Below are 27272 nucleotides of genomic sequence, written 5' to 3' on the forward strand. Positions count from 1 at the left end.
GGCGCGCGGGGCGGGGCGGGGCGGGGCCGGCGGTGACGTGGGCGTTGTCTTCTGTCCTGCCCACCTCGATGGAGGCGGGCACCCAGTGTCCCAGTCCGACCTGGTCTGCGCTGTTGGCGCTAAGACGCTCCGCGGCGATGGGTGCTTTGGTTAAGCGCAGCAGCTGCCTGGCTGACGGCTTGCTGCAGCACCAAGTGGCCATTGTCAGCGGCGGGAGCACGGGCATCGGAAAGGCCATCGTCACCGAGCTCCTGCGCCTGGGTACGTGAGCAGGACCCTGGGCCAGGGTACCCAGATCGAGGGGTTGGTGGGGAAACAGGCTGGCGTCACTGGGGGTCGCGAGTCAGCAAGGCGGGGTTGGCAGGGCGTGGAGTTGCAAAACAAAGGAGGTGTAGATATGACCGAAATTAAAACCGTAAAGGAGAGAGAAGAGAGTTCTTCTAAGAAATTGTAGAGAAGTGTGGGATGATGAGCCACTGTTTGTAAAGTAAAGGGAACTTTTAGAGCCAAAGATACTGTGCCCAGGTAGGGAATAAGGAGATCTGTGGGACAAGCTATGGAATTAGTCATGGATTAAAATCAGGCCATCCTATATATCTCTTAATGAACGGCTAGGAAACCTGGGAAGACGTTATGTAACAGGAAAAGGTTGCAACGTAAGGAGAGGCTCCCATTACCAATCTTCCCCCTCTCTTACAATATTGAACTCAACTTGGGGGAAGGGAGGACTTTGTAAGCACATAAACAAGGAAAAAAACCACCAAGTGGAAAACAGATACATTTACCTATATGAAAGTCTAAATCCTCTTTGAATTAAAAAATGATATAAATAAAGTTTAAAGGCAAGTAAAGAAAAACATTTACAATACACCACAAATTGATTGTATAAAGAGCTCTCACAAACAAATAAGGAAAAGATCTAACACACTCACAGAAAAATGAGCTAGTGATAGGGACCAAGCATTCCAAATGAAGATCTCAAACTGGGCGGTAAGTATGTGAGAAAATAAGCAACTTACTGGGGAATAAAATGCAAAACAATACTGTTATAAGATGCCATTGTTTTTCTACAAAAATTTTAAAACATTGGGGAAAATGAGAGTCTTGGTGAGAGAATGAGAAGGCGGGCAAGAATGTAAACTATTACAAGCTTTCTCGAGGGCAGTTTGGAAAAAGAAGATTCTAAAGTGTTAACAGTATTGGTGCTCTAGGGCCTAGTCATTCCTCTCAGGAATTTACTCTAAGGAAATCATCAGAGGTAAGCACAGATTTGTATACAAGGATGTAGTGGTGAGGAGTGAAATGTTGGAAATAACCTAAATATCCGTTAGAGGGGAAATTGTTAAATCAGTGACAATGAAATATTATGCTGTTATTTAAACATCTTGCTATTGTAGACTTATGTGGAGAAATGCATGCCATATTATTTCAAAAAACATGATTCTGGGGCTGGCCTGGTGGCACAGCAGGAGGTTTTAAGTTCATGTGCTCCACTTTGGCAGCCCGGGGTCTGCTGTTTTGGATTCTGAGCATGGACCTATGCGCCGCTTATCAAGCCATGCTGTGGCGGGTGTCCCACATATAAACAATAGAGGAAGATGGGTACAGATGTTAGCTCAGGGCCAGTCTCCCTCAACAAAAAGAGGAGGATTGGCAGTAGATGTTAGCTCAGGGCTATTCTTCCTCAAAAAAAAAACGAAAAAAAAAAACAAGAAAAAAGCAGGATTCTAGACAAAATATAGCATTCCAATTTGTTAATGCAAAATATATATGCAGAAAAAGATGAGAAGGAAGTTTATAACATTGTTAACAACAACTACTTTTCCTGGAAATGATTGAATTATGGATGTTTAAATTGTCTTCATTTTTCAGATTTTTCTTTTAGTATCTCACAGACTCTTTTCTTTGTTTGACTTTTCTCATTTTGGGTTGTATTTTCCTGCTCCTTTGCATGCCCAGTACTTTTTGCTGGATGCCACACCTTGGGGTTTTACCTTGTTGGATGCTGGTTATTTTTATATTCTTATAAATATTCTTGAGCTTTGTTCTGTGATGCAATGAAGTTACTTGGAAACAATTTGATACCGTTAAAAGCGGCTTCTTTATGTTAAGAGTTGACCTGAACAACCTTTAGTCTAGGGCTAATTTTACTGAGGCCATACCCTTCTGAGTCCTTTACCCCATGCCCAATGAAAGGCTTTTTCTGATGGGAACGCTAACGCTTCCCAGTGCTGTGTGAGTGCCAAGGTTTGTTCCCTCTGTTCCTTTTGGGTGGTTCTTTCCCCAGCCTCAAATGGTTTCCTGACTCACACGCATTAATCAGGGCTCAGCTGAAGATCCGAGGGAACTCTGCAGATCCTGGAGTTCTCTCCCCGTCTACCTCTCTTCTCACTGTGCCGTGTGTAAGCTAGCTGTCTTGGCCTCCCCAGACTCCGAACCTCGTCTCTTCTGCCCAGGAGACTCCTGGGCTCTCAGTGGGTTCCTCCTGCCTGCAGCGCAGCCTGGAAACTCTCCAGGCAGCAAGCTGGGATAATCAGAGGCCTCACGTTGTCTGTTTCTACTCTCTGAGACCACTGTCCTGTGCTATTTGATGTCCGATGCCTGAACATCATTGTTGCACAGACTTTGTCCAGTTTTTGAGTTGTTTTCGTCTGGAGGGTAAATTCAATTCCCATTATTCCATCTTGACCAAAAGCAGAAGTCTTAATTCATCTTTTTTACAGGAACACATGAAATATTTTCTAAACTTTGTTGTTTTTGGAGTTTACACAACTAGTGGAAGCTTACTGATTTGTTCTTTGCTGTTTTCTTCTCAGGGTGTAATGTGGTCATTGCATCTCGGAACTTTGATAGATTGAAATCTGCTGCAGCTGAGCTGAAGGCCAGCCTGCCCCCCTCCAACCAGGCTCAAGTCACTCCCATAAAATGCAACATCCGGAGAGAAGAGGAGGTAGTGTGCTTTTAAATGCAATGAATCACGTATTCATTCACGTTAACTGATAGTAGTGGTTCCCTGACTGCGCTGCAGTTCCCCGTGGTGGCTGTCTTGGATGAGATTCATTAAGGGAGAGCCTTCTGCTAATCAATTCTGAAGTCAGTGACCTCAGGAGAGTGGGAGGGAGCAAGGTGGGGAAGCTAAGAAAGATGAGGAAGTCTCAGCGACACCATCTTTTGTGCCTTTTGCCCTTTTAGTCATTTCTTGATGTTAATTTTAAGCTGATTTCATCACTATCCATTATTCTGGATTGGTAGTTCACAAATTAATATCATGGAGGCCTGCCTTACTTAGGAGTGATCCAGGCCCCTGGATTAATCTTGTCGTCAAGATTGCAAATTTGGCTTTATGATCTGTGGGTCTTGTAGTTGGAGTTACCGCTCACTGTGCGAGACTGCAAGTTCTGTTACTCTCCTAGAGCAAGCCGTCAGTCCATGTAGCAAGTTAGGTTATTAACCAGTTTACTTTTAATGTTTTTCTTTAGGTGAATAATTTGGTCAAATCCACCTTAGATATTTACGGTAAAATCAATTTCTTGGTAAACAATGGAGGAGGCCAGTTCCTAGCTCCTGCTGAACACATCACTGCAAAAGGGTGGCATGCCGTGATCGAGACCAACCTGACCGGGACCTTCTACATGTGCAAAGCAGGCAAGTGTGATCAGCAGCCCCAAAAGTCAAGATGTCTTTATTTAAGGACCTAAGAGAATCCTGAAAGAGAAATTGTTAGGGGCTCGGAAGCTCCACGTCATTAACATTTACTGCCCTGATTTGTTCACATACAACATAGGAATGTAGATTACTACATTTGTGGAGGGTAATTTGGCTACATTTAGAAAATGTGGGTATCCTTTGATCTTACAATTTTATTTGTAGGCATTTATCATGAGAAAATTATGAAGGAGCGGTACAAAGATGTTCATAAAATTAAAGAAAGCCCTGACGCTTTGTTTTTAAGAAATGAATCTGTTTAATGGCCTGGTAATTAAGTCAGTCACACCCTCAAGGAGAATACCAGACAGAGTCCACATTCTTTCTGACTGACCCTAATTGGCATGCATGCATTGTCTTTGGATTAAACGTTATGTTTCATAGGTGGTAATATTAAACTTCTGGAGTTGAGTGACTCAAGGGTTTCCTTACAAACTATCAAAGACGTTTTGATGATGGAAAATGTAGACTGAGTATAATTCTGACCCAAGGGGTCTTCACCTCATCGTGGGGTAGGCTTTGCATTCTTAGTATCTGTAAGTGAGACATCTTGGAGGCAGTCCCAGGCTTCATCTTTATCTACTAGTAAGTATAAAGCTCTGTATTAGTTGTGGTATGCGATTGGCTGCTCCTCTGTAGAGACCCCAGAAAAAACAGGAGCTTAAATAGGACAGTTTATTTCTCCCTCACATAAAAAGTCCAGGTAGGTAGTGTAGGAATAGTATGGTAGTTCCATACCCATTAGGGACTGTGATATTGTGATTTATAATCAATACTATATAATTTGGTCTTCTGTCCACGGTTCCAGGCTCACAGCTCCCCAAACCCTCGGCATTTCCTGAGCTGTAAGAGCAATGGGGGTATCTTTTGTTACATTTGGTCTCTTGCCCTCAGCTCCTAAAATGGCTTCAGAACCATAAAGGTGAAAGGGTGTCTTGTTATTCAATAACAGGCTCCTTTCAATCACAACTGAGTTTATGTTAATGAGGTGAGTTTTGGAAAGGCCCTAAGGATGGGGAGGACTGGTTGCTAGGGGACCAACCGTGATTAGAGGGGTGGAACTTTCAGTCCCACCCCCTGATTTCTAGGCAGGAGAGAGGGGCCGGAAGTTGAATCAGTCACCAGTGGCCAGTGATAAAACAGTCATGCCCATATAGTGTAGCCTGCATAAAAACCCAAAAGGCCAAGGTTCAGAGCACCTCCAGGATGGGGAGCCAGAAGCTTTCCAGCTGCCACTGGGCCAGACCCCAAAGTCCACGAGGACAGAAGCTCGTTTGTTGAGGACCTTGCCCTATGTATCTCTTCATCTGCCTGTTGATCAATACCCTTTAACATCCTTTGTAATAAACTGGTAATCTAGTAAGTAAACTAGTTTCCTCAGTTGTGTGAGCCACTCTAGCAAATTAGTTGAATCCAAGGAGGGAGTCATGGGAACCTCTGATTTATAGCCAGTGAGTCAGAAGCACAAGTGACAACCTGGACTTGTGATTGGCATCTGATGACCATCTGAAACATCTTGAAGAATACCCCTGGAGAAGTGTTAGGGAAGATTTCAGAGTTACAAAATGTGTGGTAGTATTCAACCAGAAGCAGAAAGTCTGTGTAGGTAGTTTATATAAACTTATTCTCCTTCCTTCTGCTAGTATCAAATAGTTTTATAAGTTTTTAAAATATTTGATATGATACATATGGCTTTATTTGTATTTCCAAACTTTTCTTGGCTATGCATGACCATTTATTCTTTCAAATGAATTTTATATTCATATTTCTTCCTCAGAAATCTTGTTGGGGAATTTGATTAGAATTGTGCTGAACTTAATAATTTGGAAATAATCCACATGTTCAAATATTGTCTCCACATCACAATGTCTTTTCATTAATGGACTCTTCTTTTGATCTTTTGGCAAAAGTTTGTGTTTTTTTGTCATGTCAATCTCATATTTTTTATTAGGGTTATACCTAGATATTTTTGATGGCTATTGGTATTTTGAATGGACTCTTTCTCCAATTATTTTTCAACTGGATTGTTGTTGGTTTACAGAAGAATTATTTTTTCAAATTGATCTTCTAGCTTTATCTAATGATTTGTAGCTTTATCTAATGGTTTGTCAAATGAGTCTTTTGGGTTTTCTGAATATATAGTTATATTATCTAAAAATAACTACTGTATTTAATACAGCCAATTGTGAAATGTGCCATCATTTTATATATATATATTTTTTTTTTTTTAAGATTTTATTTATTTATTTCCTTTTTCTCCCCAAAGTCCCCCAGTACCTAGTTGTGTATGTTTTTAGTTGTGGGTCCTTCTAGTTGTGGTCTGTGGGACGCCACCTCAGCATGGCCTGATGAGCGGTGCCATGACTGCACCCAGGATTCGAACCAGGGAAACCCTGGGCCGCCTAAGTGGAGCACGTGAACTTAACCACTCAGCCACGGGGCCAGCTCCTGTATATTTTGAACAATAAAAACCTTGCTATTTGTAAGATGCCACCAATTGTAAGACATATCCCGATTTCAGCAATGTGAAAAAGTTGTCATAGATTTAAAACATATTGCATTGTATGTCTTTTATAGTGACTTTACCTTCTTTTTTCTGTTATAAATTATGAATTGGTCAGCACTCACAGGAAAGCATTAAGTATTAATGGGAAGGCATCCTTACTTTTGCTTAACCTTTTAATAGGAATGACTATTGAATTGTTCTCTGGTATTTACATTTTATAAATTAGATTTCTGTTGAAGCAAGTCCTGAAGTCCATCTTTAGCATTGTCTTGATTTATATGAATAGGATGGATGCCTAAATTTTAAATGGAGCTTCAAAAAGGATAAAATATTTAAGAACAAAGTTAACATACCAAGTGTAAGACATATGCTTTTAAAAACTACAAAACATTGCTGATAGAAATGAAATCTAAATAAGTGGAAAGACGTTCTGTGTTTATGAATTGGAAGACTCAATATTGTTAAGATGGTGGTTCTGCCCAAATTGATCTATAGGTTCAGTGCAATCCCTATCAATTTTTGCAGAGATTGACAAGCTGACCCTAAAATATGTATGGAAATGCAAAGAACCCAGAATAGCCAAAACAATTTTGTAAAAAAAGAAAGTTGGAGGATATATACTTCTTGATTTTAAGACAGTGTGGTACTGGCATAGGGACGGATTTATAGACCAATGGTGTAGAATTGAGAATCCGGAGATAAACCTTATGTTCATGGTCAGTTGATTTTCTTTAAAGGTGCTAAGGCAATTCTATGGGGAAATGATAGTCTTTTCAACCAATGGTTCTGGCACAATTGGATATCCACATGCAAAACACCTTTGCCTCACAGTGTAAATAAAAGTGAACTCAAAATGGATCGTGGACCTAAATGCTAAAAGTAAAATTCTAAAACTTGTAGAAGCAAACAAAGAAGAAAATCTGTATTACCTTGGGTTAGGCAGAGTCCTAAAATACACCACCAAAGATACCATCTATAAAGTAAAAAAAATTGATAAACTGGACTTAATCAAAATTAAACACATTTGTGCTTCAAAAGACATCATTAAGAAAATGAAAAGTTAAGTCACAGACTGGGAGAAAAGATTTTCAAATCCCCTATCTGATAGAGGACTTGTATCCAGAATACACAAATAACTCTTATAATTCAATAATAAGAAAACAACCCAGTGAAAAATTGGGCAAAAGATTCAAATAGATATTTCCCCAAAGAAGATATATGAATGGCTAATAAGCACATGAGAAGATACTCAACACCATTAGTCGTTAGGGAGATGCAAATCAAAACCTCAGTGAGATAACCACTTCACAGCCATGACAGTGGCTACAGTCCGAAAGTCAGACAACAATAGTGTGGAGAGACTGGAACCCTCATGCACTTCTGGTAGGAAAGTAAAACGGTAGAGAGAGTTTGGAGAACTGTTTGGCAGTTCCTCAAAAAATTAAACATAGAATACCGTATGACCCAGCAGTTCCACTCCTAGATGTCTTCCCAAGGGATGTAAAAACGTATGACCACCCAAAGATTCATACTCACCCAAAAGTGGAAACAACCAAATGTTCATCAGCTGGTGAATGGATAAATCAAATATGGCATGACTATACAATGGAATGCCCTTCAGCAATAAAAAGTAGCTATTGATATATGGTACAAGATGGGTGAACCTCACAACATTATTCTGAGTGAAAGAAGCCAGACACAAAAGACCACATATTAAGTGATTCCATTTATATGAACTGTTCAGAAAAATCAAATCCATAGAAACGGAAAGTAGCTGAGTGTTTGCCTGGGAATGGGTTAAGCTCAGATCGGCACAAAGGAACTTTTTAGGGTGATGGAAATGTACTAAAACTGGATTGTGGTGATGGCTGCCCATTCTGTATATTTATTAAAAATATTGTACACAAAAATTGGATGAATTTTATGATATGCAAATTGTACTTCAATCAGGCTTTTTATAAAAAAGAGAGAATTAAATTTTTAAAGTACCAAGGAAGCAGCATGTTGGAACAGAGGATCAGAGAAGGGTCAGGACACTATTTCATATGATTGTCATTTTTCTGTTTCCTGCAGTTTATAAGTCCTGGATGAAAGAGCATGGAGGATCTATTGTCAATATCATTATCCTTACTAAAAATGGATATCCGGGAATGTCGTAAGCATTTTTATATATTTTTTTCCTATGTGTTTGGGTTTTGCCCCCTAAATTGGGAGAGTAGGGTAGGGAAAATTCCTTAAGTCAAGATCATTAATCCTTTAATGAGTTGTAATCTCAATACTTAGCATTTCCCTTTATTTGAACTTTAAAAAGGTACTTCTAAAAAATTCCCATTCATGGTAGCATTGCCAGATTTACCAAGAAAAGAAAAATAAACACGATGCTCAGTTAAATAATTCTTTTTTGTAAGTATGTCCCAAATATTGCATGGGGCATAGTTATGCAAAAAATTATTCATTGTTTATCTGAATTTAACTGAATGTCCTGTATTTTATCTGGCAACCCTAATCCAAATGTTACTCAACTATCCATTGTATCTGGGGACATCTTTTTTAAATAAAATGTGGAAATGAAATTAATCTATGTTAATTTAGGTTTGAATACTGTGAATATTCAGTTTTCGATAGGACTGCTCAATTGTTACTCCACATCGGAATTTGACATATATTTGGCTCTTATTCTGATTTTGATAAATTTTTACATTGGAAACTGATTTTTTTTTTTTTAAAGAAAGGACGTCAGTGAACTCCTTTGGCCTTCTGTCTCAGCAGCTTCTTGCATAATAGTCTAAAAGGCCATTCAAATAGAACAGTTGAACAACAACAAGGTGCCAGGAAGCTACTTGAAAACCACAAGTTTAGCTGTTAAAAGGTCTGGTTTTTAAAAAATTAGTTTTGCTGATTTTTTAAGTATCTTATAGTTCTGATTCCTTCCATTTTTTAAATTAAAATTTTAAAGAAGTTTTTCCAACATAGAATCTCTATTTTTCTGAAATGGATCTATCTTAGTGTTATAAAAACTATATATCGATTTACAAATATAAATATATTTATATAACATATAAATATATGTTTTATATATATATGTAAAACTGTATAAGGTACAAAGTCAAGTCCTCTATACGCTTTTACCCCAGAAATAACCTGGGAACTAAGTTAAGATAGTGATCTTAATTCCTTTATAATTAGTAAGTAATCTGTAGGATGATATTTTGGCACTGTGTTAATATTCTTTTTGCCATCAGAATTTTAGCAGCCATTGTTGACTCTGACTTGAAATACTTTTTACATTAAGGATGTGAAAATGTTGATTTTTTTGATTTTATAATTGCTTCTATATTTATTAGTTGATCTTCCATAAAAAGACTTTTCCGCCATAACCATCCGTTCTCTCTCTATTTATTATTATTATCGTTATCGTTATTAATCTTTTTGGTATACCACTATGGAATCATGGATTTCTTTTCAAATTCATTGTTCAAATGCTCGCATTGTCTCAAATTTAATAGAAATTTATGTTGTTTCTATGTTTTGCTATTACAAATAATTCTGCAATGAATAATATTGTATGTATTTGTTATCTTTGTGGAGGTCTATCTTCAGGGTACGTCCTGGAAGTTGGATTGCTGGGTGAAGGGTAAATGCATACCGTTAGGTATTTCCGAATTTCTTCCCATTTTGCATACCCACGAGCGATGTATGAGAATGCCTGTTCCCCGCAGCCTCACCCAAAATGTATCTTGTCAGCTTCTGAACAACTCTGATGGGCAGGAAATGATATTCTCAGTAGAGCATCTTTTCATTTGTTGAAAGGTTATCTGAGTGTCGATGGGGGGGGGGGGTTTGAACTATATTGCTGTCTTTATACAGTTTTCTCTGGGAGTTCTGATCGTTTTCTTTTCAGTGCTGTCTAAGACTAGTCTGTTTCCCATTACTATCTGTGCAGAGGAGTTTAGACTGACCTCATCTTTTAGATCGTTGTCAATAAGTACAAGGGCAAGAGATGAGCCAAAAAGCAACTCGTACCTCCCATGGAGAGACAGTTTGTGGCCCAAATGCCCATCAGTGGGTGAATGAATAAGTAGATTGTGGTATGTTTATATGATGGACTACTACTCAGAAATAAAAAGGGATGAATTATTGACTCATGTACCAAAATGGATAAATCTCGAAAGAAATTATTCTGAGTGAAAGAAGCCAGATGAAAAAGAGCATATAATGTATGATTTTGTTTATGTGCTTAACTCATAGAAATGTTTAAAGGATTTGTTAGTGCTAGATTCACTGAGAGTTCTACATCATTCTGCCTCCTGTTCACCAGCCACAGGAGGAAAGTGGAGCGATGGAACAGCCTTCAAGGCAGCTTATCACTCACAATCTGTAATTGCACAGATTGTAAGAGGTTTTAAATCACATCCGATAAGAAAAAGGTCATAGGACTTCAGAAAATTTATCAGCGAAAGAATGGATGTGAGACCTGTCATTCAAATGGTAAAATGAAATCTCACCCAATTCCTAGTCCAGATAAATGCCAGTCCCTCTGGGCTTTTCTTGGAAGAGTGACGAACAGCGCCTCGTGTGACAAAGTCCCCATTCGGAATCGTCCACCATCTGTTCTGTCTTGAATGGGGGCACTTTCTCTTCCTGGAAAGGGAGTCTTTACAGACCCCCATGGTCCACTCAGGCTCATCATCCTCCTGGACCTCGCAGTAATGCCGGCTGCAGTCGAATCCTTCAGAACCCAGGACTCCTGGATAAGCCCCAAATCCCTATGGATTCCGATGAACTCTTTGCTTTTTCTTCACAAATGTCAGATGTTTCTGTCCTCTGCGACAAGCAGATTAAGATGTGCAGTTTGGAGATCCAGAGTACCTCTTTCAGTTTCTGCATGGTTTTCTGCAGAGCCAAATGCTGCAGAGGATGACCACGTCTTCCTGTCCTAACTGGAACGAGTAGAGAGCTGGGGCTTCTAGGCTTTCACAGGTCGCTGCTACTCTTGATATCCATCAGCAGTTTCACTTCTGGCATCACACTCTTCTCTGCTACCTCGTTTAGTAGATCTTTGAGTGTGGAAATGTAGTCTGAAAATGCTGTTACGTTTGCACTGAGTTTCTGTTGAATGTCCCCTTCATCAGCTATTCCTGAGAGAACTGTATAGGAGAGGAAAAATAATTTTCCCCCTACCCTTCTGAGTTCTTGGCTAAGACCCTGTAATACAAGACAGATTAACAAGAGAAAAGTCTTTTCAGAAGTTTGTTCACATGTATACGTCATGTGTACATGGGAGATAACCAGGGAAACATGAGTCACTCCCAAGGTGGCTTAGAATTCAGACTTAGATACCATCTTACTAGGGAAAGGGAGGAAGATGGAGTCGTTTTAGGGGAGAGTAGATGATTTTTCGGAAAGATGAATGGGCTCTTGGAACGATAGACGGGAGATGTGAGAGTTTCTCACAGTTCGTCTGGGTGTGCTATGGCTTCTAGACTCCTCTCCTGTGACCAGAGTCCATCTTCCTTTGTTAATGAGACTCCCGGGGAGGGGCCTGATGACCGTTGAGTTCCTTTGGAGCATCTGTCTTTAGGCAGATAAGGAGGGTTCAGAGAAAGCCTCTGCCTGCATTTGCTATTTTCAGGTGCCTATAGCTCAAAATAATCAACATGCCAAAGCAGCGTATTTTGGGGTGGCATGTCCTGAACTCCTGTAGTCGTATTTTGGGGTGACAGTCTGCTAATCTTCAACTGTCTCTTGCTCATGTTCTCCAAACTGGTTCAGGTGCTCAAATTCAGAGAATGATTTCTCTCTCTGGTTTTCCACTTCGCACTCTCAGTCCTAGCGGCCTTCTCTCTTGGGCAGCTCCTAGTTTCTGAATGTCTGCCCCTTGCTTCTTCAGGAGCTCCATGTAACTGCTGAGTCTTCCTGTGATGAGAGACAGGACATCATGTGGTGTCCTGGTGGTCCCAGGGCTGAGTGCAAGGGGACACAAGTCCTCTACGTCCTCGTCAGGGAAAAGGGTCAAGACTTGATTGTGCTTCTCACACAAGCACGTCTGTTCCTGCCCTGCCTCTTGCTCCCGCTGGTGTGGAGGAGCTTGGCCATTTCAGTCATCCCTCTCAGCTGAGTGTTTCTCCAGAAGGGCTCCTCTTAGCATTTGTGGCCACAGACAAGGCAAGGGAACCTGTCCTGCTGATCCACGCAGGACTGTTGGATGCGGTAGCAACAGAAGTTGTGGCCACATATGATCGTGATGGGAGTCACTCAGGTCATTCTCACAGATGGAGCAGTTAGCTTCTGCCTGGAGTCCCACCAGGGCTGCGTAGCCAACACTGGGACCGAGGTGGGTTTTCTTCAGGAAGGTTGGGCTCTGCAGGTGCTCTCTGGTGAGAAGTGGATACAGCCCCAGATCTCACACACTTAGTTCTGAGGACCTTGTAATTAGAAATTCTAAGCCATAGTATAACAGTACCTTTTTTTTTTTCAAAATTTTAAAAAAATTTCTTCTCCCCAAAGCCCCCCGGTACATAGTTGTATATTCTTCGTTGTGGGTCCTTCTAGTTGTGGCATGTGGGACGCTGTCTCAGCGTGGTCTGATGAGCAGTGCCATGTCCGTGCCCAGGATTTGAACCAATGAAACACTGGGCCGCCTGCAGCGGAGCACGCGAACTTAACCACCCGGCCACAGGGCTAGCCCCATATCTGTACCTTTTTCACAAGACCCCATATCGATGCAGTCCTAAGTGTTTTGAACCTCCTATGTGGAAATATATGACAATTTATTTAAATTTTGGTATGTTTAGAAAGTCTATGGATACTGCTTCCAGCCTGATATATGAATTTCATATCTCTTATTATCTAAAATTGATTTAAAAAATAACCACACTTGTAAGCTTCAAAATTACCAATTTGTTTGTTTTCCTCTGTAACAGAAAGTTCTTCAAACATTCCTCTTCTGCTCATGGTGATTTGGGGGATCTTACATGGGCCTACACATGGTGACATTTGTTCGACTATTAGACAGCTGTGGCCTGGCTTTAGGATCGAAGGACTCAGTTCTTTCTCATTATTCAGACAGAGACTCAAAAAGATACAGACTCATCATAAGAATGCTCTCGTGGGCTCTGACAGGTCATTGACACACTTTTCAGTTTCGTTAATGAGAGAAATACTCAACAGAAGCTATTGTGATGTTTCTGTTTTGTCTTTGAAAGGCATAGCGGAGCTGCCAGAGAAGGTGTTTACAACCTCACCAAAACCTTAGCTCTGGAGTGGGCCAGCAGCGGAGTGAGGATTAACTGTGTTGCTCCTGTAGGTAAATGTTCTAGATAGATGAAAGCTGTTGACAGACTGTGCTCTTCCGACTCCATTCGTGTTGTTAATTTGTTAATATGCATGTATACTGGAAAAGATTTGCTTTTAAAAATATGTAAAATCAGAAAGAAGTATTCTTTGATTTGCAAATTGTCAAGAAGGGTAAATTAAGGCAGTGATTCTCAGTCCTGGCTATATATTGGAATTATCTGTGAAATGTTTAAAAAATTGTGATATATAAGTTTGACTCCAAACTATGGAATCTGGGTGTTGGTATTTTTAAAAGCCTCCTAGGAAATTCAAATGCACAGTGAAGGTTGAGAACCATGACTCTAGAGAATGAATTTTTACAGATTTTGTGTTATTTCTTGGTATATCATCAATGCTTTATTAAGAGAGAGAGAAACTTAAAAGTCAAAGTTCTAGGAAGGAGCTCCCAGTTAAAGATCAACTGGAAGTCAAGAGAAAATTTCACTGAAACATAATGTAAATGATAGGGGAAAAAATTCACAATATGTTCAACTTAAAAATCTGTCATTTTTTGTGCACTAAAGATAGAGCTTAAGCTTCCTTGCGTATTACATATTGGCCGTATACTCCAAGAGAGACATTAAATGCGACATCTCACTCATCCAACAAAACTCGGCTCAAATCCCCTTCTCTGTCATCCCCTCTCTTCCTGGTCATTGCTGAGATAGTGATCACCCCTCCATTGGAAACTCTCTAATATCTGTGGATATTATCTATAGACTTATCTGTGTGATATCTATGGATGTTATCCATGCTACTCAATGGGAACTAAGTGCAAACTGACTTCTTGACGTTAGTAGAGAAATCTCATCTCTAACAAATTGCAGGCTCCTTGCCAGATACTTCATATCCCTTGATTCCTTCACAGCTGACACTACCTTACCCATATTAAGCTCAGATATTTATAGGACAAATTAAATATTGTCCCATTCTTAATGTTGATACCTTGGAATAACCTCCAAAAGTGCATTTATTGAAAACTTGAAAGGGTTGTTAGTGTTATTGCACAATACTAAAGTCGTGTTTGTCCTCCAGAGACATTTTTAGGTTTAATAGCTAAACCTTAATACTTCTAGAAGATTCCATCCTCTTTAAATATAAGGTTACGAATTGTTTAATTGGAAACCAGTGTATCGCCCCAGTCTCATTTGGAGTAATTAGCACCGCCCGCAAACTTTGCTCATCTTACTTTCACTCCTCCTGTTTCCTCCTCTGCTCCCCATAACCTCTGTTGTAGTTATCAGCCAATAACAAATAGCTTTATCCTGTGTTATACAGTTTTCTGGGTAGCTTCCATGGCTTTATAAACCCTTCAAAGCTAATGAAAGCTGAATAAAAGAATTCTTAAATAATTAAAATTTTAGTTTATTTATATTGGATTCAAATGTGTCATTTGTGATTTCACTCTAGGTGAAAAGCCATGAAAATATTACCTTTGCTAAGTATCACGTAACCACAGCCCAGGCTTCCGTCGTAAAGCGAGAAGCTGGTGGGAGACAGAATCCACTCCCCCGCCCCGTTCTTCCCAGTGAAGGCCTCTCTGATCTGCTCATAGAATTGTGCTTTCGGAAACCACGTCTTTTATGAAAAATTCCAGGGCTTGGCCAGTTATCAGGCGAGGGGAGGTCAGAAGACGAGCATTCAGAGAATCCATTTGTGGTAGTGGTTGACTGCACTTCTTTGACAATATTGAGAAAAATTAGTATTAGAAATTTTAACTTTCTTATTAAACTTACACCACTTAATTTTTGGTATTGGTCAACAGACTGCCTTGGCGTCTTTATAATTAAAATGTAATTTTATGTACTTTGTTTCGTTCCTGTTTTATTTTTAAATATAGGGAGTCATTTATTCCCAGACTGCTTTTGACAATTACGGAGATTTGGCACACGATCAATTTGGAGGACATTTTCAGAAAGTCCCAGCTAAAAGAATTGGAGTTCCTGAGGAGGTAATGTGTATTTCTAACATGATTAGAATTACTTTGTTTTATGCTTCGGACATTTGTAACATTTTGGTGTCCTTTTTACGTTGTCTGGTTGCCTGGGAGAGATGATTGCCCCCACTGCCACCAAACCATTTCCCCTGCACCTTCTGGCTCTTGGCAATATCCTGGCTGTGGTTTGAATATTGACAGCAGTCTTTATTCAAGAGCGAATGCGGTGTGAATTAAGCACTGCATGTTTTTATTATTTCATGGCACTTTTTAACTATATTGTTTTATCACGTGGCATTTGTCGGTACACAGGACCCAGAGCAAGTCAGACAGTTATGCCCCTGTGAAGTCCCATATGTGATTTCTGTAAGGGAGCCGGATTTAAGTATGTAAAAATCAATAGCTGTCTTAAATGCCAGCAATATTTGTCTTAAAAGGTAATGAAAAAAAGAGAGATCTTTTCCACAATAATTGTGAAAACTAAAATATCTGGAGTAAACTTAGCTATAAACGAAAAAAAAATTATTACTGAAGAACAGAAAAAAAGACCAGAATAGAGACGAGTTGTATCCCTCAATGGAGAGAATCAATTTTATCAAAATCTAGTTTCTCTAAATTAATGTATAAATTTAATATATTTTTGGAATTTAACACACTGATTCTAAAGTTTGTCTAGGGGCCAGCCTGGTGGTGTAGTGGTTAAGTTTGAACACTCCGCTTAGGTGGCCCGGGGTTTGCAGACTCCAATCCCAGGTGCAGGCCTAGCACCACTTGTCAAGCCACGTTGTGGCAGCATCCCACATAAAATAAAGATTGGCACAGATGTTAGCTCAGCAACAATCTTCCTCAAGCAAAAAGACAAAGATGGCAACAGATGTTAGCTCAGGACCAATCTTCCCCACCAAAATGAATAAATAAATAAAGTTTATCTAGAAAAATGTTCTGAAAAAGAATAATGGCGGGGATTTGGCCTTCGTTATAGCGAAACATACTATAAAGCTATACTTATTTACAATATCTTGTGCTGGTGCTGGAATAAATTAAAATCAGTGGGACAGAATAGACTCTCGTATCAGTACCGTGTGTTTATGGGGAGTTTATAGGATGAAAGTGGCATTTCAAATCTGTGAGGAAAGGGTAGACATTCAGCAAAAGTCTTGCAGCCATTGGCTGTTCATTTAGAAACATATTAGACCCCGTATCTAGTTTCACTTACAGAATAATTTTTGAGATATATTAAGGTGCTAAGTATAAAAGCAAAACCATAAAATTCTTAGCAGAACATGTGGTCTAATTCTTGGACTAGCTTTCATGATCAGTTTGATGTATATCTCCAGAAATGTATTATGCATACACAAAAATATCTATATTTATTGACTTTTTCCAAAAATAGGATTCTACTGCGTGTTCTTTCCTGCAACTTGCTATGGATATGCCATAATATATTTAATTAGACTGTATTGTTGCACATTTAGATTCTCTTTATGTTTTTGATATTGCAGTCATTCTGCTGGGAACATCCTTGAACATGATCATGCCCTCTTGTGTGAGGAGGTACCTTTCTAGAAGTAAAATCCCTGAACTAAATAAATATGCATATTAAATTTTAGAAGATACTGTTAAATCAAACATTTGACGAGCTATTTTAAACAAGATGTTTGGATTTATATTCTGAAAACTAAGAGAGGTTTTAAAACATTTTAATCAAAGGAAAGATATGATTACATTTTTATTTTGGACAGAACATTCCTTTTGTTTATGTGAACTATATTGTCTGTATGCATTAGAAATTGAAATTGAGAAATTTAAGAAATATTTATCAATTTATTTAAAATAATAGTAATAAAGGCAATACATGTGAATATGAAGAATATTTTTAATGAAAAATAGCAACATTTTAAAAAACAGAAGAGAAAAATTTCTTTTACATTTTTACAGATCTCTAACGTATGGCCGAGTAGAATATAGGTGGCCTCATATGTGCTCTGCGTTCAGTCTGTTTTAATATGTCATTTTGGTTCAAGTGTATGAAGCAAATCTGGCTTTGTGCAGATGTTTAGTTGGAAAAGGGAGGAGCGTTTTAACAGCTTTTTCAGATAATTCTGGATAGTCGTCTTTGATATTCGACAAGTGGCTTTTTCTTAAAGACTAGTTGCAATGCGGAATCTGAAACCACGTCAGTGAACTTTCTATACTCTGTTACACTCGGATCTTCTAAACGTTGACACTGTTGACACACAATCCATGGCACAATATCAGATCACATTTGTGAGTATCACCACCTATCTCTTCAGAAAAAATCCTTAACTATGAGGAAACAGTAAAGCTCAAGGTGACAAGCGCAAGTTTTCCAGAATTCTAACTTTCACTTGAAAGCTCAGATCTTATCATTGACAACAAATCCTGTCAGCTGTTTTCCTTTGAAGTGACAGTCTTACTTTGTTCATTTTTGGAAAAATGTTTGCCAATACTTAAGTGTGAATAACCATAGTTTGTTAGTCATTCTTTCAAGTGAAAAATGGTGTTTCATGGAAAAGTGACTAGTTCAGTGCACAGCTCAAGCGCACATTCTCCTCCTCTGACAACCGTTAGACTGCTCTGTGCAGCGGAAGAGCTCCGTGTTTAACTCCCATTTCATTACACAGGATATTAGAAAGACGTGTACTCAATGGTCGAGATTAATACAATTCACGATTTTTACCGCTTGAACAAGGACATGCTGAAGTGAAACAGGCTTTCCCCACCGTCAGTGCTTGCCGGTGAAGAGCACACTGACTCCTGGTGCATGACCACCAGCTCAGCTCCACCCGCCTGCCGTGATTGGTGCTGAGGCTCAGCACTCTTTCCCACCTTGGCTTTGGCACCATTAGTACAAATGTCAACACCCTGAAAAAGACAAATAAGGACTTAGTGTTACTTTGAATATAGTTTTGACCTTACAAATCTCCTGCGAAGGTCTTAGGTGTGCCCCGGGTGATGCTGACTGTGCTTTGACTAATGTAGGTAATACCTTTGAAAACTTTAGTTGTGAAGGGGAGGAGAGATGATGCTGGCTGTTGTGAAATGAGGGGAGAGTTTTGGCCTCTGCCTGATTGTATCCTAGCTTCGCTTGGTCAGGTTTCCAAGATACTCTGATTGCCCCGGCTAATCACTAATGTCCCTTTTGGGGCAGAACTTTCACACCAGGCCATTGGCCTCAGTGGGTATCAAGGAGTTGCCTTATTTTGAGTGACAGTCCCTGGGGTAGAATCAGGAGGGTCAGAATTAAAAGGAGTTGCCTAGAGCTCTCATGATATCCCTCAGGGCTATTGGGAAGGGAAGGCCCTTCAAATGGCTTGTGAGATACTGTACACTCATTTTACAAATTAAGAAACTAAGGGCCAATGAGGTAATTTGCCTAAGGCCATACTTGGCTCATGGTACTGGGGTTCAAACCCAAGCCTACTTATTTAAAACCCCCCGTGATCTTTAATAAACAAAGCTGAAAGTAAGGAGATAACTGAGCTAACAGAGGCATTATCCACATAGATAAAGTGGGTACCAGTTGCTAGTCTCTGATGGTGTTTATTCATTGATAAAACTCTTGTGAATGACTAGTAACTTCAAGTCCATCGTCAAATGGATTCCATTACAATGAAAGTTAAGAATCTATCTGAAGATGTCACAATAGTGCCTAGTTAATTTGGTAATTATAAAAATTTTATTAGTTTATTTCAGCTCCATGTTGGGCTCCACAAGTAAACCAGGCATCTTCAATATTTATATATCTTTTACCTAGCAAATAGTTTCAGTTCAATTCGGTCTTATTTAATGATGCCTCATCTGTGGGCAAAACACTGTATTAGGAGCTCAGTGATGCAATATCCCCTTATTTGGGGGGAAGAGATGCATAAAGATTCCTTCATTCTGTAAACATTTACTAAGTGCTTATTTTACACTAAACACTGTCAAAGGATGGGGCCACCGCTCAATATTTGTAACCAAGTTCAGCACAAAGCCACATGTATTGCGTCTTTCAGGAAGGCAGTGCTGTGCTGGTCAGGCACAGTCTCTTTGAGCAGAGCAGATGACTCATCTTTTTCTTTTTCTGGGGGAAGTGTGGTTTGAGGGATTTGCAGACTCCTGGAGGTCACCGCTCCTTGGGTGAGAGGGTTGTTGTTTGGCACTCAGAAAGGAACTTACTGGAGCGAGTCTTCCCGACGGGCTGACTTTCAGAGTTGAGGAGCTTGCACTGATTGGTTGGCTAACAAAACATGTCCACAGGGTCAGTTATCATTGACGAAGCAGGGCAGAGTATACTTGCTACCATGGCTCAGAGCCATCTGCCCTTGCCCAGGAATGTGGGAACTTTTAAATTATTAATTCTGTACCAGCTCTGTCCAACAGAAATATAATAGTAGTCACATATGTGATTTTAAACTTTCTGGTAGTCACATTAAGAAAACTAAGAAGAGGTGAAATTAGCTTTAATAATATATTTTATTGAACCCAATATGTCCCAAACATTATCGTTCAACACATAATCAATATAAAAATTATTAATGAGATATTTTGCATTCTTCTTTCTATAACAAGTCTTCAAAATCTAGGATGTGTTTTAGATTTACAGCACAATTTGATTTGGACTAGTCACATGGACCATGTTTTGGTAGTGCCATATGGCTAGTGGCCACTGTTTTACTGCAATTCTGTACTAAATCCTGGGGACACAGGATGGAGAGAAGCTATGCCTGCCTTCCAGGGTCTCAGAGTCTCAGAGAGATTGTAACCAGACATGGCTACAGTGCCAGGTACAAGACCAGGCCTAGGGTGAGGCAGCCAGGCCTGGCGTGCAACATTTCAGCAGCCGTCCCTCTCAGGGCTGTGCAGGGCTGGGTCTGCCCTGGGAGTGAGCCCCTCCTTAAATGGTGCACCCTCGGTGCCTCACCCGAGCCCGGCCCTGCGTGGGAGCTTGAGAAAATTGCAGCCTCTGGCGGCTCAGCCCCAGAGCTTACGATTCCGAAGATCTCAAGCAGGACTAGGAGTCTGGAGCTTCAGTAAGGATCCGCGGGGTTCTAGTGCAGGCGTGTGGGCTGACCCTTTGAGAAACTCCACCTGTGCCAACAGCCTCATGGGAGAGTCCCTTCCATCCAGTGACATAATTCCTCTTTCTCTTTGGTTTTGGGAGTAGGTGTTGCTGACCTCATCATTAACAATCTGAACTTTTAGGGGATGCGGAGGGACTCTGAAGTCCCTCTTGTAGAAACTCCCCTGGTCTGAGTTGCTAGGCTGTCAGCCCGCAGGACCATGGACCGAACAAAGTAGAGTGCCAGTTGATTGCTCTGCGGACACATTGACTATTTCAGGGGCAAAAATACAAAAGGCATGCGGTGGTGGTTAAAAGCGGGGTTGCGGTGGGCAGTGCAAGGTGTGGAAGGAACCAACTTGTTTGAAATAGGAAAGAGCAAAGATTAAGCACGCTCTTCACTGCTGGCTTCTTCACATTGTGTAGCTTATTTGACACTGTCTAAGGCTCCTTCAAATCTTGCCACCCTGGTCACTGACCTGCTATTAGTGATGCTCACAGCAAAAAAGGCAGGTGTCTCTGTCCTGTCACATTGCTGCGCACACACTGTGGAAGTCACGTGCCGCTTCTGAGATGCGTTGACTGGGGAATGGGAAGCACCCCAGATGGGGAGTGTCTGCTTTTCTGTATGTGTGTGTGCTTCTGTTTCCAGGTCTCCCCCTTGGTGTGCTTCTTGCTGTCTCCTGCAGCTTCCTTTATCACCGGACAGCTAGTGGCCGTGGATGGGGGCCAGTCTCTGTACACTCACATGGAAGAGATACCAGGTGAGCAGGCCAGAAATGAGTAGGCACTCACTTTATGCTGCTTCCTCTTCATGTTCTCAAAATTTCTTGAGTAGTTACTGAAGAGATGAAGGTTTTCTCTTGTACCATATCAAAATGTGCATAATGTTTGTATTCACGATATGATTTTTAAAGGAAGTGTTCCTAGTCACAGAAAATACCTAAATATTTTTATTATAGAAGTGAGCTTATATATTGAAAATTTTTGTGTGTGCATAGGTTGGTGGAATGGGAACCTTGAAAAATATTTGCACTATGAGCATGTATGTACAAGGAGGAGATAGAAAAGAGGCTGCCGTAATCTTTTAGAATTAATTCCTCTTTGTTCCTCCAGTAATTGGCTTGTATATCTGAGCAGAGGTGTCAGACCTGTTAAGTGGACAGGGATGGTATGGTGCTATTTTTGACTATCTTTGGGATATATATTGAGGGAAATCATATGATTTGCTTTACTCATTTATTTTTGATGCACAAAAACAATGGTTTTTTAAGGCTCAACCAAATGTAGATATTCTACACAAAAGTCTGTGTCTGTGTCTATCTCATGATGTGCGCGTGTGTGTGTATCTCATGGCTAGATCATAGAACTTTAGGGTTGGAAGGGGCCTAAAAAATGAGTCCAGGATCCTAATTTTACGATTGATAAAACAAATCCATGGAATTTAAAAGGCACATCCAAGCTAATCACTCCCAAAACGTAGAAAAGGACATAGAATTCAAATGTATTTGAACTATTGCTAAAGATAGTTGATTAAGTGGCTACTATCACATTAAAATGTGGTAACCACTGTAATGCATGTATATTTCAATTTCATGTCAGGGACCAAGGTTCAGTCTACTCTGTCACATGCTAGCAGTCTAACTGAGGCCTAAGACCTTCTTTGCATTAATGAAAAATCAGTATTGAACTTTAATATTACTTATTATTTTCCCCTCCCATACATATTTCTTTACTAATAACATCAATGTAGTGATGCGCATCAGATCCTGTGGTTTTAAGGATGTGGGTTGGAAAGACAGGAATGGCTACATGGTTATGCAGTTTTGCTTTCTGATAGTCTTTAAAGTATGGAGGGCAGGAGAGAATCTTTCCATTTCCCTCCGCGGTAGAGTTGAGTCAGTATTTGTTAAGGTGAGTTGCATTGTTTTTCCTTTACAAAGGAAGAGAAATTCCTGGTGCCTGTTTCTCCAGGCCTCCAGTGAAATGCTTTTCTCTGGTAATTCTCACACTTTATAAATATAAAAATGTTTTTTCATTTTTTGAGGAAAGCAGCCACCTCTGTCTTTCAAGAATATACTCCCCCCGGATTATGAGTGGGAATATTCATCCTTTCAGCACAGTAGTCCCCCCTTATCTGTGGTGGGTCCATTCCAAGACCCCCGGTGCATGCCTGCTGATGGTCCCGAACCCTATATACCCCGTGTTTTTCCCTACACAACATGCCTATGAGAAAGTTGAATTTATAGATTAGGCACAGGAAGAGATTAACAATAGTAACTTCTCTTTGGCATATCTGAATGGCCAGCATCACTACTCTCGCGCTTTTGGGCCATTATTAAGTAAAATAGGGTGACTTGAACACAAGCACTGGGTACCGCGACAGTCGATCTGATCATGGAGATGGCTACTAAATGACTATCGGGTCGTGACTACAGCGTGGATCCACTGGACAAAGGGATGACTCACGTTCCAGGCAGGACAGCGCGAGATTTCATCGTGCTAATCACAATGGGGTGCAATTTAAAACTTATGAATTGTTTATTTCTGGAATTTTCCATTTAGTATTTTCAGACCACAGTTGACTGTGGGTAACTGAAACCGTGGAAAGCGAAACCACAGATCAGGGAGGACCACTGCATAGTATCTTCTTCAAGACTGCCAGCCCTGAAGTGAGAGTGTCTGGATAGAAACTTGACCATCTCCTTATAAGTTGTATGATTTTGGGAAAATTGATTTCCGTAAGCCTCTATCTTCTTTTCTATAATGTGGGGTCACTTATAGTATTTATTTTGTAGGCTGTTGGGAAGGTTAAATTAGATAATGCACATTTAAAGCCCTGTGTGAGATACAGTGCTTTTAGCTGCAACTTGACCTGCCTTAAGCCATAAAGGGGTTTGTTGCCTTGAGTACCTGAAATGCAGGTAAGACTGGCCTCAGCAGCTCAGTGATCTCAGCAGGCACAGTTTCTTTTTTGTTTCCCCTCCGTTTTTGCTTCTGTGATGTCGGCTTTACCTTAGGCTGACTCTCCTGGTTTCAGGACGGCCGCCTTCCACGCCTTCTGCCATGTGCCCCTTGGTTCACATCCAGCTGGACAGAGAGGGGAGGGGAATGACTTTGTTCTAGCATTCCTAAGAAAATTCTGAGATCCACTTTGCTTTGGACTAGCTTATACAAATGCTCATCCTCAACCAGTACCCACAGCGGGGTTCGGGGGTGGGGGTCCAGGAATGGAGTGCACTGACTGACTTTGATCAGTCAGTGATCTGAGTGGGCTCACTTCCCCCAAACCTCATGGATTCCTAAGTGGAAACTGAGTCTATTGGAAAGGGGAAATTGGAGCCTGGATGCTGGGGAAGGAACTATAAATGCCTGGTACAAAGTAAGCATATTTTTAAAAATTATTATTATTAAGGAAGTAGTATTTATTGAATGTCTGCATTATTTGAAGTGGTGTACATAGGGTGTCACATTTAACTCTCACAACTTTAAAAGACCAAGGGTGTTATCCCTTTTAATAGATGAGAAAAGTAAGGCTCAGGAAGAGGAACTTGTCCAAATTTGGAAAAGCTAGTAAGTGGCGGAGCTGGGATTCAAATCCAGGACTTTCTCAAAACCTTTGCCATTTGTCCTAATGATTTCTTTTTTTCATACTGCGAAAAGGGGTGAACCAGGGAAAATAACAAGAGGGTTTGGTGGAAACTGAGAGGACGAATGAGGTTAATAGATTTGCAAGTGACATGCGGTTTTCCACTTACTTAACAGATCATGACAACTGGCCTGAAGGACCAGGGGACCTTTCTGTCGTCAAAAAGATGAAGGAGTCTTTTAAGCAGAAAGCCAAGCTCTAAGCCAAGGAAACAAGGAGGTGTCCTTTGTGTCCAAATGCCTTAACATTTTGAGAATGCACTTCTGGACTTTACAGGAGCTGATAATTTGTATGGAAAAATCACTTTCTGCTTTTTTTACTGTTAACAGTTATGTCTATGCAAAAACTATTCCTGAAAGAAATGCATTTGTAAGTCCCAACAAATGCCCTTTAGCCTGTGATTAAAAAACAATTTTAGGGGCCCGCCCCGTGGCCGAGTGGTTAAGTTTGAGCTCTCTGCTTCGGCGGCCCAGGCTTTCCCCGGTTCGAATCCTGGGCGCTGACATGGCACCGCTCATCAAGCCATGCTGAGACGGCATCCCACATGCCACAACTAGAAGGACCCACAACTAAAAATACACAACTATGTACCGGGGGGCTTTGGGAGAAAAAGGAAAAATAAAATCTTTAAAAAAACCCCAAAAACAAAAAAACCATACTCAGGCTCTAATCACAATAATAAGAAATTAGAGAAATTAAATCATTTAAAAAAAATTTTAGGAATGGAAATTAATACACTCTTATTATACTTTTTATTTCTAAGAAAGGTATTTGAAAAGTGAAATAATTGCAAATTAATCATAGAGGTCTCATGATCTCCCAAAAGGTTTTAATATTTAATTGTAAGGGTAAGCAATAAATCCAAGTTATGGCATCGTTATGATTCTTACTAGAGTTATGCTGTCGCTCATTTTTGGTGGCAAATACTTTCGAATCAATAAAGCTTTATGGTAATTATCAATGTGTGGTTTGTTTTGTTCACAAAGTCAAATTTGTATAAACCTTCTTAATTCAAAAGAAAAAGTTCTATGTAGTATTTCTTTGCAGTGCTTAATTTGTGTCTTGATTTCCTATCCAAGGTATTCCTTTTTCTCCATGTTTCTCCTTTCCTATGCAAAAAAAATTTTTTTAATTAAATTTTATGCAAGTATGTTAAGGTTCAGTATTCTGCCTTCCGCTCATCCTTTTTGGCAGTTATCCTGATTTCTGAAATGCCATTTACAAATTACATATGTTTGTTTTTTGTCCTAATCAGTTAACTCGGTTGACTTACTCCCTCTTGAAATGAAGTAGATGGATTTCCCTTTCTTTATCAGTAACTCTCAGGTCAAAGTGTATGATTTACTCGGCTCTGGGGTGGGGCCCCTGAACCTGTGCTTGATAGGCTCCCAAGTGGGCGGGGACCAGGGAGCCCCCAGAGATGCCTGGGGTGCAGCATTTAAGGGGGCGCTTACTCTCGGGGTTGCACAAGTGCAGAGTCGTCCCGAGAGGAAGCGGGGTCTGAAATTTTGAGTCCGTGCTATTAACATGGAAAGATCGGAAATCTTTTCCTCCTGGACACCATTTTACCAGTGGCCTTCTGGAGATGGTAATATCACAGTTCCGAAGAATTACAAGCCACGCTGGAGGGCAGGGTGGCCCTAACACAGGTTGGTGGGGAACAGGGAAGAGGCAGGGCTTGCTTTTCAAATACCTCATGTTGATGACAGCTGACAACCCCTTAAATCTCCATGGTGCTAACATTTGATTATTTCTGCTCAAAGCCTGGAGCCCACCCTGCTAGCACTACACTTAGCTACAACTCCGTATTAGATCTTGTGAGACTGTCACCAGACAGCTGATCATTATCTGTGTTCTAGAATTCTAAGTCTGCTCGCCCCAGGATTTCTGTATGTAACATAATGGTGTCCTGTCAATTGTGTTCTTTTGCTACTAAGTAAATTTTGCTGTAGACTGAACATTCCTGACCAGGCTTAATCATTCACTCAGTTAATAATCTTGAGCCTCTAATATGTGTTCAGCGTTATGGTAGGAGTTGGGCATGCAGTAGTGGAAAAAATGCACGTGGACCTTGCTCTTGAGGAGCTTACAAAAGAGAGAGAGAGAGAGAACCATTAATCAAACCACACACAGCAGTTTAAAATTCCCAAATGTTCTAAGTGCTGTTAAGGATAAGGTCACAGTGCTAAATGCATATAAGAAGAAAAAGACATCTAGAAGAAAACAAAACAATTCTACAGTTATTCATGTTAAAGGAGTTTGTGGATTAACGTGACCCCTGTGGATTGTCCCTCCCACACACACTGCCCTTTTGGTTCGTGGCTTGTGTTAGCTCAGGTCCTCAGGGAAGCAGACGCCAAGACGGAATAATGTCCATGAAACCCACTGGGGAATGTGCCTGTGGAGGATGCAGGGCAGGGAGCCCGAGGAGGCAGCCAGAGCCTTCGGACTGATGCGAGTCTGACACCCGGCAAGGAAGAAAAAGGAGAGGAGTGGGCAGGAGGCGTTGCGGATCGCAGGAGTGGGATACCCTTTTAGGCCATGGATGCTGGCCTTCATGGTCACAGTGGGGTACGTCACAGGCACTCAGTCACAGTGGAGCAAGCGGGTGCCGGGAGACCTATGCCTGTGCCTATGGATCAGGCTTTGTATAAGCTCCCCAGAAGGCCCTGGCATCTGTGTCCCTGCCAGCAGTAAAGGCAAACTCTTACCTGGATGTGGTATCTGTCACTGTGAGGAGTGACACAGATGCCACCCAGTCATTTGAACAGGGAGAGCTTAATGTACAGAATTATTAACTGTAACGGGATTGGAGTAATGAGGGATTGGCTCGTAGGAGATAAGGAGAACCTTAAAGAATGCGGGAATAGCAGGCAGAAGGAGCAGTTGCTAAGCCGCTAACAGGGCTGAGATGAAGAGCGCTCCCCCCCATTCCCACCCCTGGGCAGACACCCGGACCTTGTTGGGACGGCATGGCTGGGGCTCATTTGATGGCAAAACCGTTACTGTGGTGCTCTCTTGGTGGAACTTGCTAGAAACCTGTCCTTTGGAACTTGCCTGCAACCCGCCCGCTAGG

The 27272-nt window shown here is 40.7% G+C and overlaps 1 protein-coding gene across 1 annotated transcript; it reads left to right on the forward strand.

The window, feature by feature from the left end:
• Positions 1 to 40: 40 nt before the first annotated feature.
• Positions 41 to 25157, forward strand: PECR (peroxisomal trans-2-enoyl-CoA reductase). The gene is made up of 8 exons (XM_014843575.3): positions 41 to 261; positions 2817 to 2950; positions 3480 to 3645; positions 8285 to 8366; positions 13417 to 13513; positions 15387 to 15497; positions 21200 to 21311; positions 24313 to 25157. The coding sequence occupies exons 1-8, from the start codon at positions 69 to 71 to the stop codon at positions 24396 to 24398; spliced, it is 981 nt and encodes a 326-aa protein (XP_014699061.3). The 5' UTR covers positions 41 to 68; the 3' UTR covers positions 24399 to 25157.
• Positions 25158 to 27272: the final 2115 nt, after the last annotated feature.

The sequence above is a fragment of the Equus asinus genome, chromosome 19 (genome assembly GCF_041296235.1).
Source record: "Equus asinus isolate D_3611 breed Donkey chromosome 19, EquAss-T2T_v2, whole genome shotgun sequence".
Classification (NCBI taxonomy): domain Eukaryota; kingdom Metazoa; phylum Chordata; class Mammalia; order Perissodactyla; family Equidae; genus Equus; species Equus asinus.